This window comes from Cordyceps fumosorosea, assembly GCF_001636725.1.
Source record: "Cordyceps fumosorosea ARSEF 2679 chromosome Unknown scaffold_20, whole genome shotgun sequence".
NCBI lineage: Eukaryota > Fungi > Ascomycota > Sordariomycetes > Hypocreales > Cordycipitaceae > Cordyceps > Cordyceps fumosorosea.
Window position 1 is genome coordinate 37394 of NW_017387320.1, and position 27432 is coordinate 64825.

General features: G+C 55.4%; 9 protein-coding genes across 9 annotated transcripts; 5 read left to right on the forward strand and 4 right to left on the reverse strand.

The window, feature by feature from the left end:
* Nucleotides 1–1131: 1131 nt before the first annotated feature.
* ISF_07083 (Tetratricopeptide-like helical) lies at nucleotides 1132–2118 on the forward strand (the record flags this gene model as incomplete). The annotated part of the gene is made up of 3 exons (XM_018850687.1): nucleotides 1132–1250; nucleotides 1312–1830; nucleotides 1887–2118. The coding sequence occupies 3 exons, from the start codon at nucleotides 1132–1134 to the stop codon at nucleotides 2116–2118; spliced, it is 870 nt and encodes a 289-aa protein (XP_018701964.1).
* A 2801-nt stretch (nucleotides 2119–4919) lies between these two features.
* ISF_07084 (methyl transferase-like protein) lies at nucleotides 4920–5783 on the forward strand (the record flags this gene model as incomplete). Its single annotated transcript, XM_018850688.1, has 1 exon — nucleotides 4920–5783. One exon carries the CDS (start codon nucleotides 4920–4922, stop codon nucleotides 5781–5783), a length of 864 nt encoding a protein of 287 aa, XP_018701965.1.
* Nucleotides 5784–6028: 245 nt separating this feature from the next.
* ISF_07085 (TRAM1-like protein & fumonisin) lies at nucleotides 6029–7364 on the reverse strand (the record flags this gene model as incomplete). The annotated part of the gene is made up of 4 exons (XM_018850689.1): nucleotides 6029–6439; nucleotides 6500–6787; nucleotides 6851–7200; nucleotides 7268–7364. The coding sequence occupies 4 exons, from the start codon at nucleotides 7362–7364 to the stop codon at nucleotides 6029–6031; spliced, it is 1146 nt and encodes a 381-aa protein (XP_018701966.1).
* Nucleotides 7365–7893: 529 nt separating this feature from the next.
* ISF_07086 (Heterokaryon incompatibility) lies at nucleotides 7894–10168 on the forward strand (the record flags this gene model as incomplete). The annotated part of the gene is made up of 2 exons (XM_018850690.1): nucleotides 7894–8306; nucleotides 8377–10168. 2 exons carry the CDS (start codon nucleotides 7894–7896, stop codon nucleotides 10166–10168), a joined length of 2205 nt encoding a protein of 734 aa, XP_018701967.1.
* A 1075-nt stretch (nucleotides 10169–11243) lies between these two features.
* On the reverse strand, nucleotides 11244–12318 carry ISF_07087 (hypothetical protein; the record flags this gene model as incomplete). The annotated part of the gene is made up of 3 exons (XM_018850691.1): nucleotides 11244–11262; nucleotides 11320–12004; nucleotides 12075–12318. 3 exons carry the CDS (start codon nucleotides 12316–12318, stop codon nucleotides 11244–11246), a joined length of 948 nt encoding a protein of 315 aa, XP_018701968.1.
* Nucleotides 12319–13646: 1328 nt separating this feature from the next.
* On the forward strand, nucleotides 13647–14581 carry ISF_07088 (formyltetrahydrofolate deformylase; the record flags this gene model as incomplete). The annotated part of the gene is made up of 2 exons (XM_018850692.1): nucleotides 13647–14012; nucleotides 14075–14581. The coding sequence occupies 2 exons, from the start codon at nucleotides 13647–13649 to the stop codon at nucleotides 14579–14581; spliced, it is 873 nt and encodes a 290-aa protein (XP_018701969.1).
* Nucleotides 14582–15840: 1259 nt separating this feature from the next.
* On the forward strand, nucleotides 15841–16834 carry ISF_07089 (hypothetical protein; the record flags this gene model as incomplete). The annotated part of the gene is made up of 3 exons (XM_018850693.1): nucleotides 15841–16003; nucleotides 16087–16402; nucleotides 16477–16834. The coding sequence occupies 3 exons, from the start codon at nucleotides 15841–15843 to the stop codon at nucleotides 16832–16834; spliced, it is 837 nt and encodes a 278-aa protein (XP_018701970.1).
* A 793-nt stretch (nucleotides 16835–17627) lies between these two features.
* On the reverse strand, nucleotides 17628–18548 carry ISF_07090 (Thymidylate kinase; the record flags this gene model as incomplete). The annotated part of the gene is made up of 3 exons (XM_018850694.1): nucleotides 17628–18081; nucleotides 18155–18263; nucleotides 18389–18548. The coding sequence occupies 3 exons, from the start codon at nucleotides 18546–18548 to the stop codon at nucleotides 17628–17630; spliced, it is 723 nt and encodes a 240-aa protein (XP_018701971.1).
* Nucleotides 18549–19983: 1435 nt separating this feature from the next.
* Nucleotides 19984–21339, reverse strand: ISF_07091 (hypothetical protein; the record flags this gene model as incomplete). The annotated part of the gene is made up of 2 exons (XM_018850695.1): nucleotides 19984–21062; nucleotides 21255–21339. The coding sequence occupies 2 exons, from the start codon at nucleotides 21337–21339 to the stop codon at nucleotides 19984–19986; spliced, it is 1164 nt and encodes a 387-aa protein (XP_018701972.1).
* Between the last annotated feature and the right edge of the window lie 6093 nt (nucleotides 21340–27432).

Genomic DNA, 27432 nt, shown 5'->3' on the forward strand with positions numbered 1-27432 from the left:
GAAGGCGTCCGCACAGTCGCACTTCATGGACCCGTGGGCGTAGGAAAGAGTCAAGTCGCGCTTGAGTACGCCTACAAGAAGGCCAAATCTCTTGCAGTTTTTTGGATTAGAAGTGAAACGACAGAGTCCCTAGCATCGAGCTTTTTTGAGGTGGCAAACGCTTTAGGTCTTGAGGGCGCTGCGCCATCCAAATACGTTGAGAATCGCATCCTAGTTCTCAACTGGTTGCAGAAAACTGGCAAGTTCTCTCTCTCTCTCTCTTCATCTTATTTGGACGCTTGACTGACAACAGCAACAGAATATCAGTGGCTTTTGGTGTATGACAATGCGCAGAACTTCGATTCGCTGTTGCCGTATTGGCCTGTGGCTGACCGGGGCCGCGTTCTCCTCACCACACAAAATCACCACCTCGCTCACGAGCCCGCTGAAATCGGCATAGAGATGCGCCCATTCAACACACAGTTGGGGGCTAGCTTCATTCTTCACCTTATGTCCTTCGATCCTGTCGCAGGTATTAAGTTCGAGGATTTGATAGCATGGTCCCGTGAGCTGTCGGACAAATTACGCGGCCATGCACTTACCATCACCCTAGCGACGAGAGTAATGGCCATTGAATGTTACAGTATCCCGATGCTCATCGCACAATACGACGACCATGTCACGAACACACGAAGCACACACTTTCAAGACTGTTTTTCTGGCGTCTGCCAGCTCCTCTTCAAGTCTTTGACTGGCCACTTCGCTGACATGCTAGGCATCATGTGCTATCTATCGCCGAGCTCGATCCCGATATGCTTATTTCAGTCGCATCTATTCGGTGATTCTATGGAAACACTAAGCTCTTCTGAGAAGGACCTCTTGTAAGTCATCTAGAGGCCTTTCGCATCCTGTTCTTTGCTAATCTTGGTTTCTAGTATCAAAAACACGATTAAATATCTGGTAGAACGGAATCTCGTTCAACACAACGAGTCAACAGGCTCCCTCTCTGTGCACCGGCTTGTGCAGTGTCGCTATCGTGGATTCTCAGATCTGCAGAGCAATCGGCGATTCTTCGAAAAAGCAGCGCGCTTGCTTCTTGAGGCTGTTTCTCCGTCACAAGAGATCACGGCCTCGCCACACGAATGGAGGCCCATGTCTAATTCTCAGCTATACCTTGAGCACGTCCTCAACCTCAGGAACCAATACAATATTGACAGACGATCACTAGTTCCTACTTTGGACTTTGTCAAACTTCTTGGTAGCCTCGCAAGGTAGGTACTACAGCACTTCGAGCCTTGTCGATGCCCAGTTTCAGATGCTCACAGCTAGTAGATTTCTTCTCGACTCTGCCTTTTACAAGAAAGCGGAGAATACAGAACTCATTGCAAGGGAGGCTTTCCAGGAGCTTTGCGAAGAAGATGAGAGGGTATCGGCGGACCTCAATATCTTGCAAGCTTTGTCACTGGCGCACCAGGGTTCCTTTTCCCGTGCCAAGGGTCTCCTTGATGAGACGTATCTCTATACGCTGGCCAATGCTTTCCCTCCCGCCGAACTCCAACTAAGCCGGGCATTCACCATTATGGGAAACGTGGAAGCATCGTTGGGTAACATTGTTTCGATGCGTTGGCATGCAAAGGCAATCAAGCAAAGGCTGGATGGTTACAGAAGGGAACCGCCTAAGCGAGATGACGAACACGCTGCAATCCCGTTATTGGAAAAGGTCCAGGCTAACTTGGGAAGATTCTTTTTCGGTGACTCGGATGACTTGGATGACCGGGATGAAGTTGGCCTCTCGCCTGTTGTCGCATTGGCTTATGCCTCTGACTCTCGTTACTGGGTCATGCGTGCATAGTGAGTACACTTCTCGTTCGGACTGCAAGGAGCAGAGCTGACAGAATTGGTCCCAGCGAACACTTCAGGCTCGGAAATCTTGCCCGCAGAGTGGAGGAGTTCGAAAAGGCTCATGAGGAGTATGCAAACGCGCGACAACTATGGCGTCATGGGACCAGGTTGGACACGCACCATTTCCATGGCGCGTGCTTGTACAAGCTCGGCTGTGTCGCATGCGATCGATGTGAATTTGAGTCTGCCAGGTTTGTGATTTTCGACACCGACGCGCAAAACGCATACAAGATCTAATGTATCCGCACAGTGTTTTTTTGCGGGCATCTCTGACCATTGCAAAACTGCACAAGGAAGCCCTCGCAGGAGACTATGCGAGGGTGCTGTACAAGCTCTCTGTCGTCTTACGACTCCAACCAGGCAACGAATTCGAAGCTGAGGGAATGGCAGAGGAAGCAAGGGTGATAGTAACATGCCGTCTTGGGGGCAGCCAGTGGAAAGACAGCGAGGCGGTGTACGACAAGCTGGTATACATACTATGGCGCTAGAATGTGACGTGCAATGGCCGGTTCTGGTCGTCTGTGCCAGAGCTAGCACCCGGCTTCTCATTTTCTATGTTTATTGATATTGAATTAGAGCTCTTTGATCAAGGCAAAGTATAGCTTGTTTACCGGGTGTTTGCGGCATATGCTCCCGCAGAACGGCTGGTTGGCATGTCGAGACTGACTGATATAAGCTAGAGTTACCCTGTAGCCGTCATCGATGAGCGTCACAATTATTTCCAAGCTCAGGCCCGCGACTTGTAAAGCTCATTCAAATACTCAATGCGCTTCAATTGCCAATTTATTGACGACGTCCTCTTCTATAGTAGGCACCATCGACTGGGAAAGGAGCGGCACCGTGCCCGTACTCTTTCTTCTGCGCCTCATGATCCAAAATTTCCATCTGCAGCTCTGCTATTCTCAGTTCAAATTGCTGGATCTGGGTGGCAATACTGCTTCAGTTCCTCAGAGAGGTTCAGGGTCTTGATATTCCGACGCTCTTGCGCCACGGAGCCAGTCCTCGCGACTAGACTGAGTAAACTTTGCTCCAGGCCGTCCACGATATCGACCATTTCCTGAAGTTTATCCCTCACTCGAGTCAGCTCAGCGGTGAGTCTATGCAGGTGCTCCTGTAGTACTGTTATGATAGCTACCATTGTATACAACGTCAGGGCGGCAAGGCTGGAACTTGTTAACAGGGAGACCGCTGGACGTCCCGATGCGGCACATCTACATACCTCGGCTCGCTCTTTAATGGATCAGGGCATGAGTGGTTACGGCGAGCTGGTTGCTGTGTCTGAAAGAGAATTAGAAGAAGAGAGAAGGAGAAATGAAGATGCGAGCAAGAGAGGAGGAATCGGCATTTATCGAGATGCGTGAGAGCAACAAGCGACATCGCACATCACAGCGAGGGTACAGTGTGCAATTGCATAAAACACCGACTCAATTTTGCTCGGCTGTCGAGGATCCTGAATATAGGTGCAAAGGACTCACGTGTGACGCTGGAGGCTGCTGGTTCCTGATGAGTGGCTAACTAACGAACGAGGATGCGAGCATGCAGTGCCACGTAACAAATGGACGTACAAAAGAGCGATGCAAGAGCAATAAAAGAATGGAGACTGAGTGATGCAAATAAGCAAGCTAGATTATCTATCTTTCTAAATTACGCCAACACTTATGTCTTCCCACAGTAGTACAGGGTATGGGCACCGCACTGTACTGACCTACAGCGCTACACCCACTACACGATAAGACCCCGCCCGCGGTTTGCAAACGCCTGCCTTTTTGTTTCCTCAACCAAACAGTCTTCATCTCTCGAGCATCAAAGAACTGGGCTTCTACGACTCTCATAATTTTGACGCGTTTATACCTGCCCCCCTCCCCCACCGCCAATTACCAGTGTGGAACGTAACATACGACGATGATATGCGTGTCGCCCTCTTGGTAGCGTGCAAAGTTTGTCCCAGGCTACGAGTCGACAGGATGATTGGCATGCCTGAGTGAGTACCAAGGCTGCGTACGTAGTCGTCATGAGTGTCGCTGTATGCGTCTGTCGCGTGTACTATGATGTATGTACTAACAATTGCCAAAATATTGGATAGAATCGATGGAGCTGGACCGTTTCAACCGATCTCAACCCTCGACTGCCAGTGTCGAGCTTCGAGCAACCCGCCCGAGTCCAGAACCATAGGCCAGTGCCACCTGGAGTCTGAGGAACAGCGCAAATTGAGAGACGATTTCGAAGTCAGAACAAGACTCTGGAATTTCGCAGCGTCCGCTCACTAGTAGCGGCCGCCTCACCGTTGGCCCTTGGCTAAGAAGGGCTATTCCAGCCGGCGAGGCGCCCAAGTCGGAGAACCCTGTGACTATTCGTATCCGTCGAGCGCAATAGTTCGCCATATTTAAGAGACCGAAATTACGCCAATCTTGTTCGCCCCTATCGCGATACAAAGATGCTGGAGCGCACGAGGGGGGGCCGCCCCAAGATACGCTCGTGGATACCGCGGCGAAGCAAGTCCTCCGATACAGGCCACTCCGCATTAGCCCTGCTGATCTGTCTAAGCCGGATGTAACTGCCGTCTACAGCGGCTCGCGAATCAAAAAGTGGGCAGGCTGTGTCTGGATCGCAGCTCCATCAAACGGCACCGCTCCGATTGGCCGTCCGCCGATGCGGGTCGGACTGGACGGCACGATGGATACCAGCTGGACGAGCTACCGGGGAACCAGTTATTATTAGTGAGGCTACGGCGACGCAGCTTACTTGCTACGGGGATTTGACGTCAGCACCGTGTGTACAGAATTGGGGGCCGGTGACATGCCCAGCCAGAAAAACACTTGCCGCCGTCTTGGTGGGCTGCGGTACAAGCCGTCGTTATGACTTACCCGTGCTGGGTCTGGCATGCGTCAAGTTGCAGGCACGACGCAGCTGAGTCTACCCCTCAGCGCCGTGGCGTCTTTGTTTCTCGCAAATACATAAACCGGTCGGGTCTGCCCTCGTGCCAAGTTTCCCTCTCCCCTACTCTTCTTTCTTCCGCTTGTTTATCTCCCCACACAGCCATGGCAGCCATCAGCATCGCCGACCGCCAAGCCGCTTCGGCGCCGGCTCCCGATACCATCACCACCGCCGACTTCAACGTTGCCGACATGGCCCTATACGGACTAAAGCGCGCCCGCGCCCGCCTCACTGCCCTAGATGCCAAGCCGGTATGGGATGCCGCCGACACAGCCTCCTTCGACTGCATGCACTACCTCGGCGACACCGCCCTGCACGCGGCCGCCCGAGCCCTCCGCCTGCAACCTGGCGCGCGCGTCGTTGACGTCGGCGCCGGTTTCGGCGCCACCGGCCGCTTCCTCCATCGCCACTACGGCGCCGACGTCACCGGCATCGAGCTGCAGTCCGCCATCCACGACCTCGCCGAGACCATCACCGCGCGCAACCGGCTTTCCGCCCACGCGCGCTCCCTCAACGCCGACTTCACCACCCTCGCGCCTGCCGCCGTCGGCGCGCCCGTCGACCACGTCGTATCGTTCCTCTGCATCTTGCACATCCCCGACCGTGCCGCCGTCTTCTCCAAGACGGCGTCGTTGCTGCGGAGAGACGGCGGCATCTATGTGGAGGACTTCTTCGCGCGGAAAGAGCTGGACGCGGAGATGGTGCGAAAGCTGCGCGACGTGGTGTCGTGCCCGTACCTGCCGAGCCGCGAGCGGTACGTGGCGGACCTGGAGGGCGCGGGCTTCGGGGACGTGGTGTTTGAGGAGGTGACGGACGCTTGGGCGGACTACGTGCATGCGCGCGCGATCGAGTACAGGCGGTCGTCGGAGCCTGAGCCGTTTCTGATGACGTTTTACGATACCATTGATGAGTTATTCCAAGGGGGGAAGCTAGGAGGTGCTCGGATCATGGCGAGAAAAATAGAGTAGATGGGGATTAACGGGGGCTTAATAGAGGCGGCTGGATGCCAAGAATGGTTTCCAACTGAGGTCGAACTTTAACACTGAAAGATTTCGTCTGCAAAAAGTGTGGGTGACCCAAACATCATAATAGACTCGTCGAAATTGTGAAAGTATTAGATGCTTTTAGTCATCATTTCATCTTCAAAACGATACTGTCAAGACATGCATCACTATTTGCTTTCCTGCGACACCTCCTCATCCCCTCTCCCATCCTACTCATCCTCATCCTCCTCCGAGTCGCTGCGTACGTCCTCCGCCCTGTGACCCTGTACAATCTTGACGATGATCCTGACGATGAACGTGAACCACACCATCATCATCGCCTGCAGAGCCAGCAACAACACCAAGAACGCGTTGCCCACGTCTCTGCCGAAGCACACCCGCCCAGTCGGGTCCGCGAACGGCTCCCAGAAGCGCCGCCAACCTTCCGCCTCTGCTGCCCGCAGGCTGCCCGCCGACCCGCGGAAGCACGCGTCGGGCGTGAGCCGCGGCAAGTCCGCATACACGCTCCAGCAGGTGACCAGGAAGAGCACGTGGCGGGCTCCAACCCACGACAGCACGAAGAAGCCAAAGAGCACATCGCAGATCCAGGTGAAGCCGAGGTACTTGAGGCACTTGGCCAGCTGCGAACATCCCATGTTAGCGAGACGGCCAGAGAGGGGTGGGATGGAGGACGGACACACCGGGAGGAAGAGGTCGATGACGTCCATCAGGACCATGATCAGGTTGCCGACTTTGGTCTGGTGGTACGCGTACGCAGCCGTGATGAGGGCGACGGTGACGAGGTGGTGGCCCAGCATCTGCGCGTGGTCCTTGCGCCGCCGCTCCAGGTGAATCACCAGCACCTGCTGCGCCCAGAACGCGAGCTGCGCGAGCGTGTACGCCTTCATCGGGCCGGCAATCTCGCGCCGCGGCCAGTCCGTCCACAGCGCCTCCATGTCGAGGAAGTAGCCCGAGCCGCAATACAAGTACTGTTACACCCGCGTCAGCAAGAGGCAGACGGGGGAGAGGGCGGAGGGGGAGGAGGTACGCACCATCCCAAAGGGCCAGAAAATGTTGTAGTAGAGGAGCATCCACGCCTGCTCGGCGAACCGCGTCGCGTCGGCGGGCCGGGCGACGCCCCAGCGGGCGGCCAGCGGCGAGAGAACCAGCTTCATGGCGGCGGCGCGCAGGCCGGTGAGCAGCAGCACGACGAGGAGCACGAGGAGCAGGTCGCCGGGGCCGACGGCGTACAGGCCCGTCCGCGGGTTATGCGACGCAAGCGCGCGGAGCCGGGCTTTAAGCGAGGAGGAGGCTGCGGCGCTGACGCCGTCCGCCACCGCCGGCTCCGGGGCGTACACGTGGGTTGCTGCCAATAAGGCGGCAATGAGGCCGAATGAGAGCGCTTGGGGGGGCGCGTGTCGGTCAGTTTCGGGGGGTCTTTCGGCTAACAGCGCTGGGTTGCCGCTTACATATTTGCCGTTCTTCCAGCCATTGTGCCCATTCAGATAGCTTCCTCGAACGGTTGGCCGCCGCGGGCTTGAGCTGCTTGTCGGCTTCGACTCTCATCGCTGCAGGGACAAGTAACAGGGAATTTTTTCTGCAACGAAGAAAAAAAGAAGGAAAAAGGAAGAAAAATCTCACTCTGGTATAAACAAGGCTCTAGGCAACCACAATAAATAAAAGGGGACGAACCACACAGAGGCTGGGGGGCATGAGGGGCGGCCGCTCCATAGTGGAGAGATTGCTGCAAGCCATTCGTCAAATTGTCTTGTCAATAGCTGCAGCCTCGGGCCATTTCGAGGGCAGATCCGACTGAGATCGTAAATCTTGAATCCAACGGCAACCAATGCATTGTATGCAGATTCAGACTGTCTGTTTGGCTAGCTTGCCAAGACGCTGCTGCTGAGACCAGCCCTATCGCGAAGCTTGCCTGTTTCAGCCTGGCGGGCAGAGCTGAAGTGGCAGAGCTGAAGAGGAGCTGCAGATCTCTCCAAGGCTCAAGATAAACTATATAACTAGTGTATAACGCCGCGAGCCGACCCAAGCTCAAGACTTGTCAATTATATCCCATCTCAACCCACAAAGCAGCCTCGCCATGGTCACGCAACCCGCACCCGTGGACAAGGGCCTCACCGTCCACCGCGAGGCCACGCTGCGGCAGCTCGCCGAGTACGCGGCCCGGCTGCTCGACGACATCGAGACGCCGCACGCCGACGAGCACGCCTACGCCGCCCTGCTCGCCGACAACGTGCGCCGCGTCGCCGCCCGAGCCTGCTGGATCGTCCGCTCCGCCGTCAACCCGTGCGAACAGGAGCGCATCCTCGCGCTCGCGAACCCCTGGCTGCACGAGATCCGCGACCGCCTTGAGTCCCGCGCCCGCACTAGAACCGACGACGCCGACGGCACGGCCCGAACCGTCGTCACCGAGTGGGTGTTTGACGACGCCGACCTCACGAGGCTCACGCTGCAGGCGGACAGGATCGTCGCTGAGGGCGTCGCCATTGACGAGTGAGTTTTGCTTGCCTCGCCGTTTCTTTGCCTCGGTGCTGTTGAATTGTTAACGCCCCCCCGCTCTCAGCGCGCGTCGTGCGCACAACCCGCCCAAGGCCCCGGCCATCCTCTATGAGGACAAGCTCGAGGACCTCCGCGATAGGCTCATGCCGGAGCGCTACCTCGGCCCGTGGATCAAATTCGCCGGCATCCGGCAGTGGCTCGACCACTGCGACGTCGAGCACACCGCCCACTGCCAACTCTCGGCCCGCAGCCGCGACATCTTCGCCCACCACCCAAAATGGCTCGTCGACGTCGAGCGCCGCTGTCTGGTCCCGGCCCGGCCCGGTCAGCGTTACCTCGCGCTCAGCTACGTATGGGGTCCGAACGCCTCGTTCCAGACACTGACGAGCAACGTCGAGGCACTCCAGCACGAGGGCGCCCTGGTTCCGTTCCCGCCAGGCGCCGCCGACGATCGTGAGGAGCTCGGGGCGAAGAAGCGACATAGCATCGCAGGCCTAGACAGCTTAGCCCGCACAGTCTCGGACGTCATCGAATTTGTCGACCGTCTCGACGAGCCGTATCTTTGGGTCGACGCCCTCTGCATCGTCCAGGACGACGAGGCGCACAAGCAGGAGCACCTCGCTCACATGGGGAGCATCTACGCCAATGCCTACGCCACCATCGTTGTCGCTAACGGTGCCGCGCACCACGGCCTCTGCGGCATCCAAGACATTACGCTGCCGATGCGCCGCACCCGGGGCAGCACGCCGTACACGCCGTCGTATGTGCGCCGGCCAGGCTCCCTGGCGGCGGCGGTGCAGCGACACATGGGCACGATGCAACGCTCCGTGTGGAACAAGCGCGCGTGGACGTTCCAGGAGCAAATCTTTTCGCGGCGGCTCATCATCCTCGACGACAGCGACGTCACCTGGGAGTGCCACTGCAGCGTGTGGCTCGAGGGCGTCAAGGCTGTTGAGGCCCAGTGCGCCCGCAACACCGCCGTCGTCGCCGAGGGCTTCTCCTTCCACATGAATCCCAAGTTCCGCGACTATGCGGACCATGTGCGGCAGTACAACCGACGACTGCTCAGCTATCCGGAGGATTCGATGGATGCGTTCGCGGGCATCCTCACTGTGCTGCAGACTACGTTTCTCGGGGGGTTCCTGTGCTGTCTACCAGTCATGTTCTTCGATACAGCTCTGCTATGGTACAATGAGGGCGTGGTGGACGAGCGCGTGCCAAGGCACCGCCGCCACGGGGACGGGCTGGCTCCAACGTGGTCGTGGGCTGCGTACAGTGGCAATGTTGCGTTTCCCGACTTCTCCACGGCTAAGGAAGGGGTCCGACCTCTCGTGCGGTGGAAATACTGTCGCGGTGACGTGAAGAGGTGGTTACCGGTGCTCTCGCTGGAGAGGCAGCAGCCCGAGAAAAGGTTTCCAACGGCGGCAGAATTACAGGAGCTTGTCCAAGCCATGACTCTGGAAGACGGCGGCCCGGCGCCTGCAGGCGAGCCCTCTTTCCCTCAAGGCACCGGCATCACGCACCACAATATTCTGCATGCGCGGCCCGAACGAGCCGTGTTCAATGTCTTGGAGTTCTATGGCGACGCAGGTGTTCCGCTGGTGGGTGCATCTGGAGAGTGCGTGGGCGTGCTTACGCCGTGCAAGAAGCTAGGCAGCCATGCCGTAGATGCCAAGACAGTGATTTCGTGCGAGCTGGTAGCCGTTTCCGAGTCGTTTATCAACGGCATGGAAACGTACAACGTGCTCTGGATCGAAAAGAAGGGCAACGTATACGTACGCAAGGGCGTGGGCCGGATCCTCAAATCCGACTGGGTGAGCCAGAAGCCAGGACGACTAGACTTGCTGCTAGTATAGCAGGCGTGGTGATTGCAATCACTCTCTATAGATTCGAATTGTTGTCGACCCAAATGCAAATCGAAACTCGAGCCTCCCGGCCATGGGTGCGGACCTCCACGCAGCAGAGATGGAGCGTATGAAAGGGTTACGCGCGGCTCGATCCACGTCATCCACCATTTCAATTACTGTCCCTTCATAGCGAGTACGAGAGTCCGGAAGCAGGTAGTCCTTTTCTGCAAACATCAAGTGCGTGGGGGACGCACAGGCTCTAACGCTGTCAACGCCAATTCGGCATTCCCCGACCGCTCGTCTCTTGCCACAGTCGTAATAAAACATGATACCTCTGCAGCATTGCGTCTTTGGGTCGTTGTAGACCTCCGCAAGTCGGACCATTTCTAGGCGGGTGGTGGAGTAAACCTGGTACCGGGGAAAACGCACAACACCATCCAGACGCGCCTGCGCGGCCGGCTGGGACATTTTATCCTGATGGTATCCTGGATAGGTGGCAACAACGGAAATTCCGGACAGTTGCTCTTGCTGAATCATCTGCGGGTGAGGAATCAGGTGTCCGGTACGTACGTTATGGATCAAGAATGGCCTCTTTCTAGTGCGACAGATGGTGTACTCATCGGCCAAGGGGTGTCTGTATCCAATCTCAATGATGCCCTGCTGCTTCATATAGAGCTGGAATTCCCGAGTCAGTCAGCCGGTTTGTAACCTCAGGGACGAATACATACGGCAAGACAAGGACCGATGGCTTGATCTTCTTCTCTGGTTTTGCGATTCCGTAAGCAGTAACCTCTCATTTCTTCTCCTTCGGGGAAGGGAACGTAGATCCATAGCACAGCCTTTTGGTGTGTTAGAGGAAGGCTCTCGAATGTCCGCCGTGCATCACTATCCCAGGGTGTATTTAGATGAGGATGCACCGCAACGATGTGACCGACATGGAAGAAGAATGTGAGGCCAAAACAGCTGCTAGTGTCGACTGAGGAAAACCTAGTTAATTCGTGATCTGGAGGGAGATGCAATGGAGCATAGAGTTTCAAGGGCATGGGATTATCCCACAAAACGAGATTCACTCCGTCAGCTATAGTCAGACGACAGTGACCACCCTACTCAAGTCAGTAAACTTGGTTGGTTAGGATGACCAAGCTTGACTTACAACTAACGACGCCTTGACCGATGTGAACTTGTGTGATTCTTCGACTACAAAGAGCTTGCGGAGGTAGGTGGAGTGCATAGGCTCTCTGATTTTATCAAGGCGCTCAATCTGCTGAATACCGCTCGAGTCGATAGTGACACGGACAAGGTCATCCTCGGTTCCTTGCGGGACCTGCAACGGCCAAGCCATGCCGCGACCCCAGTACTTGATATCGGTAAGGGCCATGGATACAGGCGGTTGGCTCGGTGCCGTGGCATGGGTGAGCTCTCGGGCGCGGCTCATGACAGCAATGTACCGAGTGGAGAGGGTGTTGCGCGTTTGGGCGACGATCATCAGGCAAATCTCGAGTGGTAGCCGCGCGACCGCAGGCAAGTTCCACGCGCGAGCGGCATCCTGGCTGGACATGCGCTCTTGAAAGCTGTACGGCAGGCCGGTGTCCTGGCATTGCAGCCAGGGATCCATGACGACCGAGGCCAGCCAGAGGCGGTGGATCTTGTCCGGGGCCGCGCACTCGCGGACGAAGAGCTTGAAGCAGTCGACGTGGACGGTAGCGCTCTCATCGCTGTTCTGGCAGGTGGTGCAGCCGAGGAGCTTGCAAAAGGTGGCCTGGACCTTGTACCACTGCTTTGCGAAGGGGCGGGCGGTGGCGGTTTGGGCATCATAGATTTGAAGACGGCCGCCTCGCCTCGTGACTTTGTTTCCGACATGTAAGCATACACTTGAAGTAGTGTGGGAGCTTTTATTTGGCTTGTATAGACTTACTTGCTAGCATGCGGTCGTATTGGTGAAAGGGCATCTGGCAGGCGCCGCAACGGCGATGGATCTGGGTATGGGGACGCAGAACGGCGTGGCCGGCACCCCAGGTGCTGTCGGAGGCGGCGACGGGAAGCTCGCGGGCGGGCGAGCCTTGGCGGACGGCTGAGGCGTTGTTGGCGTTGTCGTCCCCGGACAGGTAGCCGTCGCTGTGATCATGGTAACCCATGATAATGGCTAGAGGGGAGGCCATTGTGGATTTGTGGAGGGACGAGACCGGTGGGCTGGTGGGAGGCAGGGAGACCCAGCGCCCAGTGGCTGGTTTCCCAGAGTCGACAACAATGAACTGTTGCGGGATGGGTCACGATAGTTGGTTAACGGGCGTTGAGAAAGGGGTGTGCGGGGGAGGCGGAAGCCACGGCGGGTTTGGCGATGCGATGTGGTGGGTTGGGTGTCTGAGAGGAGGGCCAACGGGCCACAGCGGTGGATGCACGCTGAGCAACAGGGCTTCAGCGCAGGTCAGGGCTCGTGGGGTGGGCCTGCGCAAGCCTCATCTGGGTGGCGCCACCCAAGCTCCTTATTACATAGCACTTGCATCAATCACAGAATGCACTGGGCATTAACTAGCGGCAAGTACCTTTTTTGTCTGCGAAAGTCTAAACCGCTTGAAGCCTTCTTGCTAAAATTCCATGATTATCTATTCAAGTCAAGAGAAATGTATACAAGATATACATACATGCTCAACTGCTCAAGCAGTTCTCTGCCACAGTTTGTGAATGGTCAATGTGATTACTTAAGCACACCGTTTCTGTCGGCTGCAATGTAATGATTATAGCCTTTTCCCCCGCAGACTATGCCCCCTAGGACAGTAATTATCTAAGAGCTTTGATATTGAGAATCAAAATGCCATATTTCCATTCAGGCTACGGCTTTGTGGCTAGTTCCGGCCGGGTACCTGGCGTCACATCCAGAGTAAAGTCTTGCCTATCAATAATCAGAACGCTGCAGCCGTTGACAGCGGCCGCTGCAACGTCTTGTCACGATGAATGCTAATAAATCCTAGATCCGTCCCTAGATCCGTGACCACTGTTCATCCCTTGATCACTCCAAGAAGCTGTGATCAAAATGGCTTCCTGGTAGAAACGCCGAGCTGTCCCCGAAAGCCGCTACCGGGGGCTTCCAAACCCGGATGTGGAGCACAAAAAAAAAGAAAGACGTTTTAACTTATAAAAGACGAGTCGTCCGCTCCCGGAAGACAAAAGAGTCATGCAAAACTTGCAACCTATATCACCCTCAACCCCTCCTCGTTCCTCTGTTGCAATCGATCGCGTCCCATTCTTCTTTCTATTCTTTCTTTCCCCTTCGTAGGCCATTACTTGGACAAAAACGTGCTTTGTGTCACACATTTCTCCGCAGATTTGCTAGCTTCGAGGCTCAACGCTCATTAATATACCACCGTTGTTGACCTACCAAGCTCTTGCACTCTTGCTGCTTTTTCCCTCTCGTTTCCTAACCCCCTTCAAGGTGAAAATTCAGGACAATAAACTCACTCAACAACAAATCCCTCAATACGACAACGCAATGGCCGCCAACGACCACGTCCTCACGCTGTCCTGCCCTGACCGGCCCGGCATCGTCCACGCCGTTACCGGCGTCTTCGCCTCGCGCGGGCACAACATCCTGGACCTGCAGCAGTTCAGCGACCCCATCTCGGAGCGCTTCTTCATGCGCGTGCACTTTGGCCCCGCGCCGGCTGCCGAGGGCATCGACGCCTCCTCGACGTCGCACCTCGAGCCCGCGTTCGCCGCGCTCGCCGCCGAGTACTCGATGGAGCTCGACGTACGGCCGGCGGCTCGCAAGACTCGCGTGCTGCTCATGGTGTCCAAGATCGGCCACTGCCTCAACGACCTCCTCTTCCGCATGAAGACTGGCCAGTTGCAAATCGAGGTAAGCCTAATTCAGGTTAAAAAGGAAAGAAAAAGGCAGGCCCCGCTGACAGAGACCCCTAGGTCCCCCTCATCGTCTCCAACCACCCCGAGTTCGCCGCGCTCGCCAAGAGCTACGACGTGCCGTTCCTGCACCTCCCCGTGACCAAGGACACCAAGGCGCAGCAGGAGGCGCGCGTGCTCGAGCTCGTGCTACAGCACGAAATCGAGCTCATCGTGCTCGCGCGGTACATGCAGGTGCTGTCGCCGACGCTGTGCGCGGCCATGAGCGGGCGCATCATCAACATCCACCACTCGTTCCTGCCGAGCTTCAAGGGCGCGCGGCCGTACCACCAGGCGTACGAGCGCGGCGTCAAGATTATCGGCGCGACGGCGCACTTCGTCACGGCGGACCTCGACGAGGGCCCCATCATCGAGCAGCGCGTCACCCGCGTCGACCACGTCATGGGCCCCAAGCAGCTGACCGAGGAAGGGTCCAACATGGAGAGCCAGGTGCTGGCGGCGGCGGTCAAGTGGTACGCGGACCGGCGCGTGTTTCTCAACGGGTCCAAGACCGTTGTCTTTGATTAGAGCGGGCGGCGAATGCAATGCTCGGGAAAGGTCCCTGGAGTCTCGGGACATCACCGGGGTCTCGGGCTATATGGAGCTCGCTGAGCAGGGGTGTCGGGGTGTGGGAGTAAGCGGAGCGGCGTATGAGGACAATGCACGGATGCAGGCGGATTAGAAAAGGCACAGGGACAGATAGACGACAGACCAAAAAAAGAAAAAAATGGACGATTATGCTGATGAGTGTGAGATGAGCTCAGTGGAGCATCGATGAAGGTGATGCGGAATATTCTGTCCAACTAAGAAGGTCTGTCTCGGCTCCGATCCCCTCAGTTGACAGTCAGCCGCACAGTGGACTCCGATACCCCGGTAATTCAGGGTCAGCCGAAGAGATTGGTCCGGAAGCAGTCACGTCGAGCTGGGCCGTGATGTTGTGTTTTAGTTCGAGCCGTACATTTTCCAATTGGCCATAGAAATGTCGTGATTCGCACTGACATCAACAGGCCGCGCTTTGGAAAGCTTGGGTCCTTGTTTGTGACATCTACGGATTAGTCAAAATAAGCTACCTTTAACCTGTCTCCAGTAAACGGCCGCAGGCTAAAATAGTCTAGCGACGGGCGTAGGTCTTGATTATTTATTTGAGCATTGACTCTAGAATTGCGAAGAATGAAAACCAGCGGTTTCGAGGGCCGCGGTGCTACATTCCAGAAGAAGCAACCCAAACCAACCCCATCGCCGCGCATCCCTATCCCTGCAAGCTGGACGCCTCATTCGACTGACTGCCGACAGCCCTGTCGCGGCGCAGATACTCTGTAACTGAGACAATCCTCAGCCTCCTGCCTACCCAGATTCTTTGGTACAAAGGAAGCGCTTGGCACATGAAATCCGTGCAGCTTCGGATGCGAGTTATTATAGCTCAGCAACCGTTATTGGCTAGGTCAACAGCCCAGTTCCGCGGGGGCATTCAAGACAAATCATGACCCCGAGAAACTGGGTCCTGCGAATGACGTGGGATCCCGCCAACACTAAAAAATGAGCCAGGGTCCAAGAGAAACAAAAAGGACCGAGTGTTTTTCGTTTGTCAAATGTCCAAACGCCTTGTTCCTTCAACGTTTCATCGATACCACACGTTGCTTGATGACAGCCATCTCATTGAGACGTACACAGGCTTGCAGGCAACAGTCTCGTGGGCTCGAAAACCATCGCGAGACCACCATCCTTTGGCACTTGTAACATCGTCTCTAGACAGATAATCTCGAGCATCTACACACAACATCGCAGACATGGGCGGCGTCCCGTCAGTCCCCCGGGACAAGTCCCGCAGCATCCAGGTCATCGCCGCCGGCTACTCCCGCACCGGCACCACGTCCATCTCCATCGCCCTCGAGCGGCTCCTCGACGGGCCCGTCTTCCACGGCGGCAACCAAATCTTTCAACGCGAGGATGGTACGGCCACCTAGTGACCCTTTCACCTTTGCTCAAAAGCAGAGCCCGCCGAGAGTGCTTCCCGACTGACTGACTGCTGCCAGCCTTCATGCGCGAGTGGTGCCGCATGATCGACGCCGACGGCGACGCCCCGGAGATGCGCGCCCGCCTGCGCCGCATCACCGCCGGCTACGCCGCCATCGCCGACGCCCCCGCCTACCTGCTCCTGCCGGAGCTGCTCGCGCTCTACCCGGACGCCCGCGTCGTCCTCGTCACGCGCGACCGCGCCCGCTGGTACCGCAGCATGGCGCCCATCATGCGCAGCGTCTCCGCGCCGCCCATGCGCCTCCTCGAGGTGCTTCTCTGGCCGTGCCCGGGCTGGCGCTGGCTGCCGCACTATCTGCAGTGGGCTGGAAGAAGGTTCGTCTTCACCACCTTGCAGCTAAAAAGACATCGCCCACGATCCACGCTAGAGTAAGCTGACAGAGACACAGAGAAGAAAAGAGAATCGGGATAGAGTTTACCCCAGGTAACCGTCTTCCGCGCGTTGGGAAGATGAATCATCGTTCTAACATCATGGCAGACATGCTCGACAAGCACAACGACTGGGTCCGCCGCAACGTGCCCCCGGACCGCTTCCTCGAGATGGACCTCAGCGAGGGCTGGAGCCCGCTCGCCGACTTCCTGGGCGTGCCCGTGCCCGACGAGCCGTTCCCGCGCGCCAACGACGCCGCCGAGGCCGACGCCGTCACGCGGCGCATCCTCACCACCGCCGCGCTGACGTGGACAGGCATCCTCGCCACTACCGCCGCGGTTGCCTGGCAGGCCCGTCATCTCTGGAGAACGCGGTGAGGGCAGGGCTGGGTCTGTTGAGACTTCAAAAAGATGGACTTGATGTTTTTTTTTTCCAGGGGTTTTCATTTTTTGGGTTCATTATCCCACACGTTACAAAACAACGGCCGTGGCGGTTCTTCTCAAACGGCCATGCATGTCTCATCAGCAGCGTTGGCGTTAATATCATCATCCTTTTTTCCCAGGCTTTCCGAGCACTTTTCGCTGTGAGGCAAAAATTCTAGACACCTCGCCCCTTTTCCTCACAGTAGTCCCATTTCGCGTTAGGTGCACGCAACAGGAACGATGGATGGCTTTCTCGCCACCTTGATCGCAGAAGCCCCCAACGGTGAAGAGGCGAACATGGCCGCTACGCCGCAAAAAGTAACGGTCACGCGCACAACCATGCACCCTAATTCATTCACCTACATCCGAAAGAGCGGGATACCGAGGACGAAAAAAAAAAGCAAGGACCAGTTCTCAGAGGACGGAGTCGAACCGCCGACATTCCGATGACAATGTTTTTCAATTACAGTCGGACGCCATGAACCAACTAGACCACTCCGAGTTTCCTGATCGACACCCAGTCGTGCTAGAGTAGATTATAACCTTTTGCTCCTTGGCTCCAACCGACACACCGCATCTCCTGCGCTCTTCGTACATGCAATGAAAATTCAATATTTATGTCCCATGCTCTAATTCATCATATCGTCTATATACAGGTGCGTTTTTTCATCCCTCATCACCATCGTGCCCTCACACTATCCCGTACCCTTCCCTCACTTCCCCCTCCTCCCCCGATCCTCGCCACTTCTCACAACAACACCCTCCTCTGCCCCTTCACATCTTCCACCACGCGCCAGACCTTCTCCGCGACCTCCTCCACCGTCCCCCCCGCGTCCACCAGCACCAGGTCCCCCTTCTCCCTCAACCACTCCTCCCCCCCCGTCAGCCCCTGCTCCTTCCACACCTCCCCCTCCTCCTCCCCCGCCTTCCCAGCCAGCGCGCCAAACAGCCGCCGCACCTCGCGCTGCATCGCCGCTTTCTCGTACACCTCCTCGCCCCAGCCGCCGCGCGCCCGTGCCGCCTCCTCGTCCAGGTCCAGGAACACGACGCGGTCCGGCCGCGGCAAGCCCGCATCCGGCGCGCGCGCCCACCCCAGCCGCAGCGCCGGCGAGCGCTTCGCCGCCGAGTAGACCATGCCCGAGTGCGCGTACCGGTCGCACACGACGGTCGTGCCCGCGTCGAGGAGCTCGTTTATCGTTTCTCTGCGTCGTGTGCATTAGTAGTCTACGGGTGCATTTTGGGGGAGGGGGTGGAGGCGCAAAGATCGATACGTACGCGGCCTCCCAGCGGTTGGCGCTGAAGAGGAGGTGAATCGCGTGGTCGTCCATGCGTACCGCGCTCTTCAGGTAAGAATCGATCGTTTTGCCAATCGGCGTCGTGCGATCTGCATGTTGTTTTTCAACGTTCAGTCCAAACCGTTCCGTAAGCTTCTACAACCAGAGGCGCGCGATGAGAGCCGCGTTGAGTGTAGCGCGAATCTTCGCCAAGGAAGGGGCTGGGAGGACGAACCCGGAAATCTCATCAGCTTGACCGACTTCCTCTGCTCCAAGAGCCGCTGCTCCAGGAGCTTCACCTGCGTCGTCTTGCCGCTGCGGTCCAGGCCCTCGAGGACGATGAACGCGCCCCGCTCCGGCTTCGCGGTTGTGGCCTTTTCTTCAGCAACTGACATTTTGTCTGCCTATCGTAAAAGAAAAAAAAAGAACTCAGCTGCTGCGAGGACTTGAGAGAAACAAGACCGTGCTGGAGGCTCTGCGGACGTATTGTGAATTATTACAAGTTCGGTTGAAGAATTCTACGTGCAGAGACCCCGTCTAAGCTGTGCAAGACAGAACGGGACGTGTAAAGTGGAGCGGGGCCACACGCGTAAATTGCTTGTTGTTGGGCGCCGTGTCTTACTATCAAGTAGAGAGCGACCACCATGTTCGAACTCCTGGCTCAAGAATAAGCTTACAAAGGTGCTGCAAAGGTACTGCTACATGATCACCATGTTACGGTTCGAACCAAGAGGTGTAGAAAGACATTCAATTATTAAGCGAAGCTGGTATCCGAGACAAGGCATGCTATCCCATATAATAACGCCCTGGCAAGTATCAATGTCTTTGCCAGTACAAAAGGATTCCCAACAAAACACCATGCTTCCCATACAAAGATCTCAATTCCTCGTGCAGTCATCTCCATTCTTCATGCACGCTCGCTCCCAAGCCCTGTCGGGGTCTCTCCCAAGCGGCCTCCAGCCCCATCTCCGTCCGCGCGTCGGCGAGTGCAGGTGAGTGCGGGTAGACTTCGCGTTTTGGTACCTTACCTCTTTACCTAGAGTCAGTACCTTACCTTCCCTTTTCCCTAAAGTTAGTACCCTACCTTTTTATCACCTGCTTGTGCCGTTGCGCGTGGTCGGGATGGTAGCCTTTGGCCGCTGAGAAGCCCGATCTTGGCTTGATTCCAGTGCGGCGCTGCCTATTTTTTTTTTCTTGCTCCTGTGTTCAGTGCTGCTGCCAGGAAGAACCAAGCCAGCAAAAGAGCTTCAAGCCCTTCACCGGTTGTCGGTTTCTGGCGCACTGAACTGGTCATCTCAGCACTGCCTACCCAAGACCTCAAGACTTGGGACAGGCGACGGGTGCTTCGATGCCCATAGGAAACAGAATGTAGTGGGAGTCGGCGTTCAAGTACCCCCGTTCAGAATGTCCATTGCTTTTCTGTGGTGCAAGCAAGAATATGTCAAAAGACACGATGCAGGCAAGCACTACAGTAACAAATGGCATCCCCGTAGGGCGGCTTGCCGCCTAGGTGTTCGGGCCATCCCCGTTCAGAATGTCTATTGACTCCCGTGGTGCAAGCGAGTACATGTCTCAAAAGACATGATGCAAGCGAGCACTACAGCGACAAACTGGACGTTCCTAGGGCCGGCCTTTCCCACCTAATCCTTGGAGTCCTTGGTAGTTGGGCTCAAGCACTGCGATTGTTGCAGCGCAACTTGGCATCCAGGCTCCGCTGCAATGTGCGTTTAGTCGCCCGTGGTGCAAAGACAGCTCATACCTTCAAGACACGAGGCAGTCCAAGCACTACGGCGACCAAAAAAGACGTTCACACACTTTTCGACGGAGGCCTCATGCCTCATCCTTTGCGCTGCCGCTTTCCCAGAGCTCGAAGCTCTCCTCTGCGCCCTCGATGGGCGCGAGGACTGCGGCAGCCTTTTTGGTGGTGCCCTCAGCGGGCTTCTCCACCAGCTCGTCTAGGCTCTCGAACACTGTTTCGAGAGCCGTCTCGCCGAGTTTCGGCGCAAACTGGAAGCCCGCTAGGGCCGAGTCGTTGTCTTCGACCTCTGTCTCCTCGTCCTCGTCGATGAGGAAGACAGAGATCTCGTCGCAACCCTCCGCGTAGAAGTCCCGAGGGTTGAGCTCGCCTAGCGGGCTGCGCTCCTCGAGCCCGGTCGCGCTGGGGGGGCTGGATGGGGGCGCCTGGGCGGCGATGTGCCCGGCTGGCGCCACGTTCTCTTTGTCGCAACCGGCTTCACGGTCGCGCTCTGCCTTGGCTCCCGTCTCCTCATCTGAGGAGATGTCGAGCACGCAGGTGCTGTGCTGGAGCAGGTTGGTCATTTCCTGCTCCGGGGAGTCCTCGTGGATCTCAAAGAACCACGATGCTGCCTTGGAGCCGATGTTGTTGGAGCCACGGCTGAGACGGCTCTTGTTCTTGCCGTGGCGGGGGGCCGGCTTGATGGTGCTCTTCAGGGCACCATCGACGGTCCAGGGCTTTGCCGACTTGGCGGAACCAGCAGCAGAGTTGACCAGGCGGTCCAGGCGAGCGGCCAGAGGACCGCTGGCGGCGGGGTGTTGGCGGCGGCTGCTGGAGAGCAGCCCGCCGCGCTTTCCAGCGGGCGATCGGCCCGCCGGAGGGTTGGCCACGAGGGCCGGCTTGGGGGCAGCGGTGCTGCCGCGGAGCCTCGCCAGCTGCGATTTCGGCTGCAGCGTTTGGCGGGGGTTGGAGACCTTGGCAGGTCTCGACGTGGACAGAACGTCGGGCAATGCGGCCGACGAGAAGTGTGCATCGAATGCGAAGCCCGAAGGCTTCGCAATGCTCCCCGAAGAGGAGGCGCCCTTGGCGCGCTTGACAAAAACGACTGGGGTGACGTTTTCCCAGTCGCTTTTCTCGAGCAAGTCGGCCTTGCGCTTGCCGACGGAGGAGGAAACTGCTTTGGTACGTGTCAGCTCAGGTTCGAATAAGAGATACTTCTACAGTGCAGGTTTTCTCCACGAATGGAGCTTTGTGATCTTTGTCACAAGCTTTTGTGAACTTTCTCACAAGTTTTTGTGAACATTGTCACAAGTTGGTGCGCCGGAGCGCTTGGGGGGTTTGGATTGAGGGGGCCAGCCACACGTACCATTCTGGCAGTTCTTGGAGCTGGCAAGACTCAGCAGGCGAGCACCATCGAGAGGGGCAAAAGGCTGTCTGGCGATGGCGGCCATTTCGCTGTATATATATATTTTTTTTTGTAAATTGAAAAAAAAAAGAGAACAAAAAAGAAAAGAAGAGGGACTCCAAATGGAGGGAAAAGGGAAGAGTGAAAAGCGAAAGCGAGAAGCTAAGCTTTAAAAAAGTTGAAGATGTCCCAAAAGCTCTTAGGAAGAGAGCAAGGGAGCAGCTATTGTTGAAGCTTTGAAACTTCGGAGCTTTGGAGCTTTGGAGCTTTGGAGCTTTGGAGCTTTGGAGCTTTGGAGCTTTGTTGTGGATAGCTATTCTATGCGTGTTGTGTAATTTGTGGTTCGAAGCAATTCGTCGACTTTGGGGCGGGAAATCCGTCGATTTATATATTCGATTGAGGTTGCACAGTCTCTCTCATCCTTGGCCGTCCAAAGTCGTTATTTCGCCACAGAATCAGGGTCGTCGGACCATGCGTGAAGAAGCGAGAGGAGGAAGCAAGAGGCGAGAGATCGAGAGACGGAGGGGGACGGGCGAAACGGGGGCTTAAGTGTAGCGTGGGGACGGAGGCAGTACAAGGCGTAGGACGCGCCGCAACGGTGGAACGGCGCTAGCCCGATGCTGGCGTGCCACGGCCTTTTGGGGAGGGACACGCTAAAACGCAGTGCTAGAGCGTTGGATTACAGTGGGTGGGCCGCCTGCAACAGGTCGCAGGATAGGCAGCCAGCGAGCGAGGCGGTGCAAGGCCCAGGCAGGTAGGCTTTTCGAGTTAGGAGGCAGTTTCTACAGTCCGGCAAGATGGGAAAAGAAGACTGAGGTAGAACTGTAGGTGACGAGAACGAGGGTAACAAACTCTCTGGTGGTTAACAAACGGATACGCAGACATGCTACGAGATTAGATTGAATAGTTTGTCTGTTTGCTGGCCCGTGGGGGGCGGACGGACAGTGAGCTGGCAAGCTGGAAAGCCTGGTGTGGGTGGGGAAGCAAGCTGCCCACTTTGCCCGTCGCGCTCCCTTGCTGGCCAGGCGCGTTTTTACCTACTAAATTGTAATTAATGCACGTCCTTTGCCCTTCATTTACCTATGCAAGTCCTTCGACGCCCGTTGAACTAACTGCTCATCATTACCCTTATCTTCGCTTCATCACCTGTCTTTGTGCAGCTTCGTATTCTTTGCGCAGAACATCTTGTGCATTGAGTGCGTCATCCATTGCACTTATTCACCAGGATACTACAGTAAGTCCTCTCTCGCCATTCATCAGTAAGTAATCCACCCAGTTTGCCAACCCGTACAACTTATTATTATCTATTACACCACATCCCCCAGCAACAATTCGCCTCATCATCGAAGAACAATCACCGCTGATTCACTTTTGTCCTCCCCTCTCTCGCTTCTTGCGGTCTCGTATATGCTGTGGACTTGTGCACAAAACTAAGCCACAAACCCCCTGCATAATTCATAAAAAAGCAAAAAAACGCGAATCCAACACGACATGATGCACGTTCCGTTTTTTCTTCCCAAGCGCCCAGCTGCAACCACAGGCTCATCGATCATAGGTAGAAACTTGATGCAGCTAATATTCCGTACTCCTCCGCTCCTCCAACCAATTACTCCTCGTCTACACGCTCTCCGAGCTCATCTTGCTGCACAGCCAGAATAGCACCGACATGGGGCGAGCGCCGCCCTCCCCCCTCGCCCTCCCAGGGCATCTCCACGTTCCACGGCATCGAGCAAGCAAACAGGAACTCAGGAGCCACAGCGGTTACTCGAAACTGCGCCTTCCTCGAGAAAACGGTTCATCTCGCATCGCTTGACCTCATCGCTGCAACAAGTATTCGCTCTCATGCTCCGCTCGCGGAAACGACCACCTTTTCCTTGTCTCAAGAGTTTAAGCCCCTCGCGGCCAATGTCTCTCCTCCCTAGTCATCGCCCCTCATCCAATCAAGATTATTATCCCGTCTCTTTATTACGCGGGGAGGCGATCCACTTCGCACTGTACGTCACATCACACATCACGCATCGTCCTGCCGCATTCCACGCCGTGGCAGCTTTATCGACCAAAAGTCGACAGACGACAGCCTCTTGTTCCCAACCCCTCGTCATCATCACTAGCCTATACGTAGAAAGAAAAGAAAAGACCGGCTTCGTAAACTTGGAAAATCTGCACCGGTTTGCAGCTTGCTTCACTCGTACCGAAAGCCAAGCAGCCCTTTTTTCTTCGTCCCTGTGCAGCCTCCCTCCCCCTAGTGTCACCATTGCTGAATTCGGATCCCAACGCGTCCTTGCTCTCGACCAATTTATTCCCTCCTGTCGACGACGACTATTTGCAGAAACTATCGCCATTCACACGGCCATGGTCCAATAAAATCGGTCTCTCACCGCCCGTGTAACGCCCCTACCAGGACACCTCACCCCACGGCCACTGCCCACCAGCAAGCCAGCGTAAGCTACTAAAACCTGCCCGACTTACATGGCCAACTTGGCAGCGAAACACCCCGCCCCGGCAGCAGCAGCAGCGCCAGACCTCATCAAAATGCACCGTTTTCGCCATCTACGAAACATTAGTAGCAAGCCTATGCGGTAGCCTGCAACTGCGCAGCTAAAAAGAACCCCGCTCATGTCCGTCCGTCATGCAACGGCCATCGTCCTTGCCCTCCTCTGCCCCCACCCGGCCAGATATCGCGACCTCCCTCCTCCTTCCCCTCGGTGCGCACAAGTTTCAAGAGGCCCAGCCAAGAAAACCCTTTCCTCTTATTCCTCAGGCTATTACACTCGCCTCCTCGTCGCGTCCTGCTGTCCCAGGAGAAAAAACGCGTAAATGCAACCGGCTCTTTAGGGTCAGTCGTTACTTGTTAGAGATGCGCCCACGAGGAACGCCCCGTATCCAATCCTTCCTCTAGCTACAGTGCATGCAGGGAACATGTGCTCCTGTGACCTTTCCCTCCCAGCCTCCTCACTTTCTAGTGAGTAGCAATCTTTGTATGACAGTTTTGTCGCCTGCCCTTCTCGCTGGCCAGTCGGCCACCCAAACATCCCCCCCTCCGTCGATTCTCTCCCACAGGGTCCGTGGCAAAAGGGCCTCAAGCCACGGACATCTAGCTAACACAAAGCCTTTCTCTGAGCTAGGAATCCCCCGTGGCAAAGGTCAGCAACAGCTCCTCGCCTCTTCTGTTTCTGTCAGTATGACTGCATTCCAGTCGTTGTCTTGGAAACAGGCCAGCCTTGCGCTGAGCCACCTCACAATACTCGCCGCAAACCCAGTATTTTCGTAGTTTTGTCTCTTCTAATAAAGTGAGAAGCGCTACGGAGTAGTAAGTCTGAGGCTTCCGTAACTGGTAAAAGGTAACTGGTCCTTCATGCTGTCGCTGCGCGGCCTGGACATCATAAGAGGTCGATCATAAGGTTAGGTAGATGTGAATTTACGACATTTTGCTAGTGAGCTGTGATATCTCATTTCTTATCCAGGTACTGCAGCTATCGTCCCCTTAGCCCGGAGCTTAAGCTTGGACTTTAACTTCAGCTCCTACCATCGTAATTCCGATGCTTGACACTGGCTCCCAGAGCTCGGCTCAAGTGGTGCCGATTTCACGTCCTATATGTTCCTGGCAATAACATTTAGCCAAGATATATTTTATCAATATGTTTTTTACCAGCATAGTATAGGGTATCACTATACTCACATGCCCGCGACATGGAAGACTTCCTGTAGTAGGCGTAATACGGTCTTCGTTTAAGTCTCATTTACATCATTGTTGGCCTATCCTTTCGGTTTAATATAATATGTATTTCTATTCTCTATTTTCAATAATACAGGTCTATTCTATCTACTTGGTCAGCGTATTGTCACGCAGCTATCTCACAGCTCTTCTCGGCGTTTTATCATGGCGAACAGCAGCTGGCAAATGTGAACTTGTCGTCGCAGAAGGCGGCTTGGCCGCCTTTTTGTCGGTTGCGAATGATTCAATTTCGATGCTTCTATGCTCAGAGGCCTCTTTCACGGACAACAAGGTCGACTTAGCCTGAGCGGAACCTAGAGGCGGCGAAGCGGTCCCATCAATACACTCAACAATGCTATGCTCAGCACTTGGCTTTGGTTGTTTTTGGCTTATGTCTTCTTTTATGCGGTGCTCTTTAGCTTTCGGTGGCAATGCCGTATCGGTGGCAGCGTCCTGATTAAGCAAATGCTCCTTGAACTTTCCCCGCACAACGACAGTTGTTGGGTCGTCCTCGAGACCATGCTCTGGTTGAATAATGACGCCCGATGCAACTTGCGGGTCCGCAACACAAACCACAGAGTGTGACGGAGATTTTGTTTCAATGACAACTTGAGGAGAGGTGATGTTGATGATGGGTATGTTTCCCTCGATCGGGTGGCTTTTGGAGCGTGAGTAGAAATCTAGGTGGAAATAAGGTGGAATGGCACCTACCGCGGCATAGAATCTACAGCCGTATCAATTATGATGGCTGGAACTGCGCTTTTAGGTTCTTCGCCAGACTTTTCTTGGTGCTGATTGCTCGTTGATGGGGTACCAGTGTGAGATGCAGAGTACACCATTGAGCCATGGCTCAGATAGGATGAGATCTGGGCAGAGTTGTCACCTGGAAATTTGCATCGCCGATGATGCTTTTCTCGAATCATGATCTCGTACTCGTTCCGCTGAAGCGTTTGGCAGGGGCAGAAGCATGCGTCTAGGCAGTCGGCAGCTTCATCGCCTTTGATGCCGTAGAACGAGCGAACGCTGGCTTGCAATCGATAGATGAAGATAGAGTAAACTTGAGAATTTAGCCAAGATCTCACATGTTATTATGCTAGACTTACCCGGAAAGCAAACCAACATCTCACAGCAGTCGATATTGAGAGTGTCAAGGTTTGGGTCTCGCTGGGCATCTTCGCCTGCGAATGCAGCCTTCAGGCGTGCCCAACTCCGACTGTATACGTTACAGGGGCAAAAGCAGGTCTCGGCAAAAGATGGAGCTATCGGGCCACTCTCTTCGTAGAATCCAGACCAGTGCCACTGACCCTTGCGTTCCTCGTTCATCTTCTTCTCCATGCGAGCAGATGTTGATGGTGTGTAGAACTTGAACGAGTTTTGATGATGCCAGGCGGGAATGCGGCGAAGGTGACTATATCTCGAATGATTTGCCTGGTGAACCGAACGAGACATACTCGACGGAGACGAGCTCGTGCGACAGGGTCAAGAGTTAGGAGAAAATGAAAGCAAAAGGTTCTCAAATTGCCGCGGTGGCAGCCAGCAGTAGTAGAGATGATGAACGAAAGCAGAGGCAAGAAGCCGAGCATATGACGCATAAGAAATATGTGCTGATTGACGATGGATGATGGACATTTTAAAATCGAGGTTGATAGAAGTGCAGGCACTGGCCGAATGCAAGGAATGATCAAGTGCGTTTGCAACGGAAGGTGCCGCCTTACGGGTTGTCACTCGCCAAGTGCTGACGCCAGACACGGGCTGTCGAAGCAATTGGCCAGCTTAAATACGCAGTTACGAAGTGATGAATCAAAATTCATGGATCAAAAACATAGAATATTCAAGTTCAAATTACAAAACGAATAGATTGCTTGTGCTGTTGGTTGAAACTGTTCGTGTATGACAGCCCCTGTCTGGTCAAGGCAGGACCACCTGCCTGCCTACATACAATAGCACATGAACGAAAACGGGCAGTCAGAATACCCACTATCAAATCCTGCTTACAGTAGAATAAGAGGACGAATGGAAAATGACAATTTCTTAAAGGAAATTTTGAACCCAGCCACCAAGTCTGAATGGAAATCTCTGGGGACTATTGCTCTCTACTTGCTGAAACTTAGCTGGTGATCACCCACGTTCAAGGACTGAAGCTTGCAGAACCTGCAGCGCTCAACCCTCCAGTACAATTGACATTGGCAATGTGTGGCATTCGGTGTTACTTCTGAACGGAGGAGGCGACCTGCAATGCAACATCCGGTAAAGACCGATCAACATACGCAGAAAAGGTGGCGGCTGCAGACTGGCTGCAAGTGACTTGCAGAGGGAAGCCCGGGTTGCAAATTGCGGTTGTCTCGTAGCGAGATGAAAACCTGTCAAACCTCGAGTAAAGTCTTATATCCGAGGAAGAGGGACTAGTTATTTTTATTAGTAGAA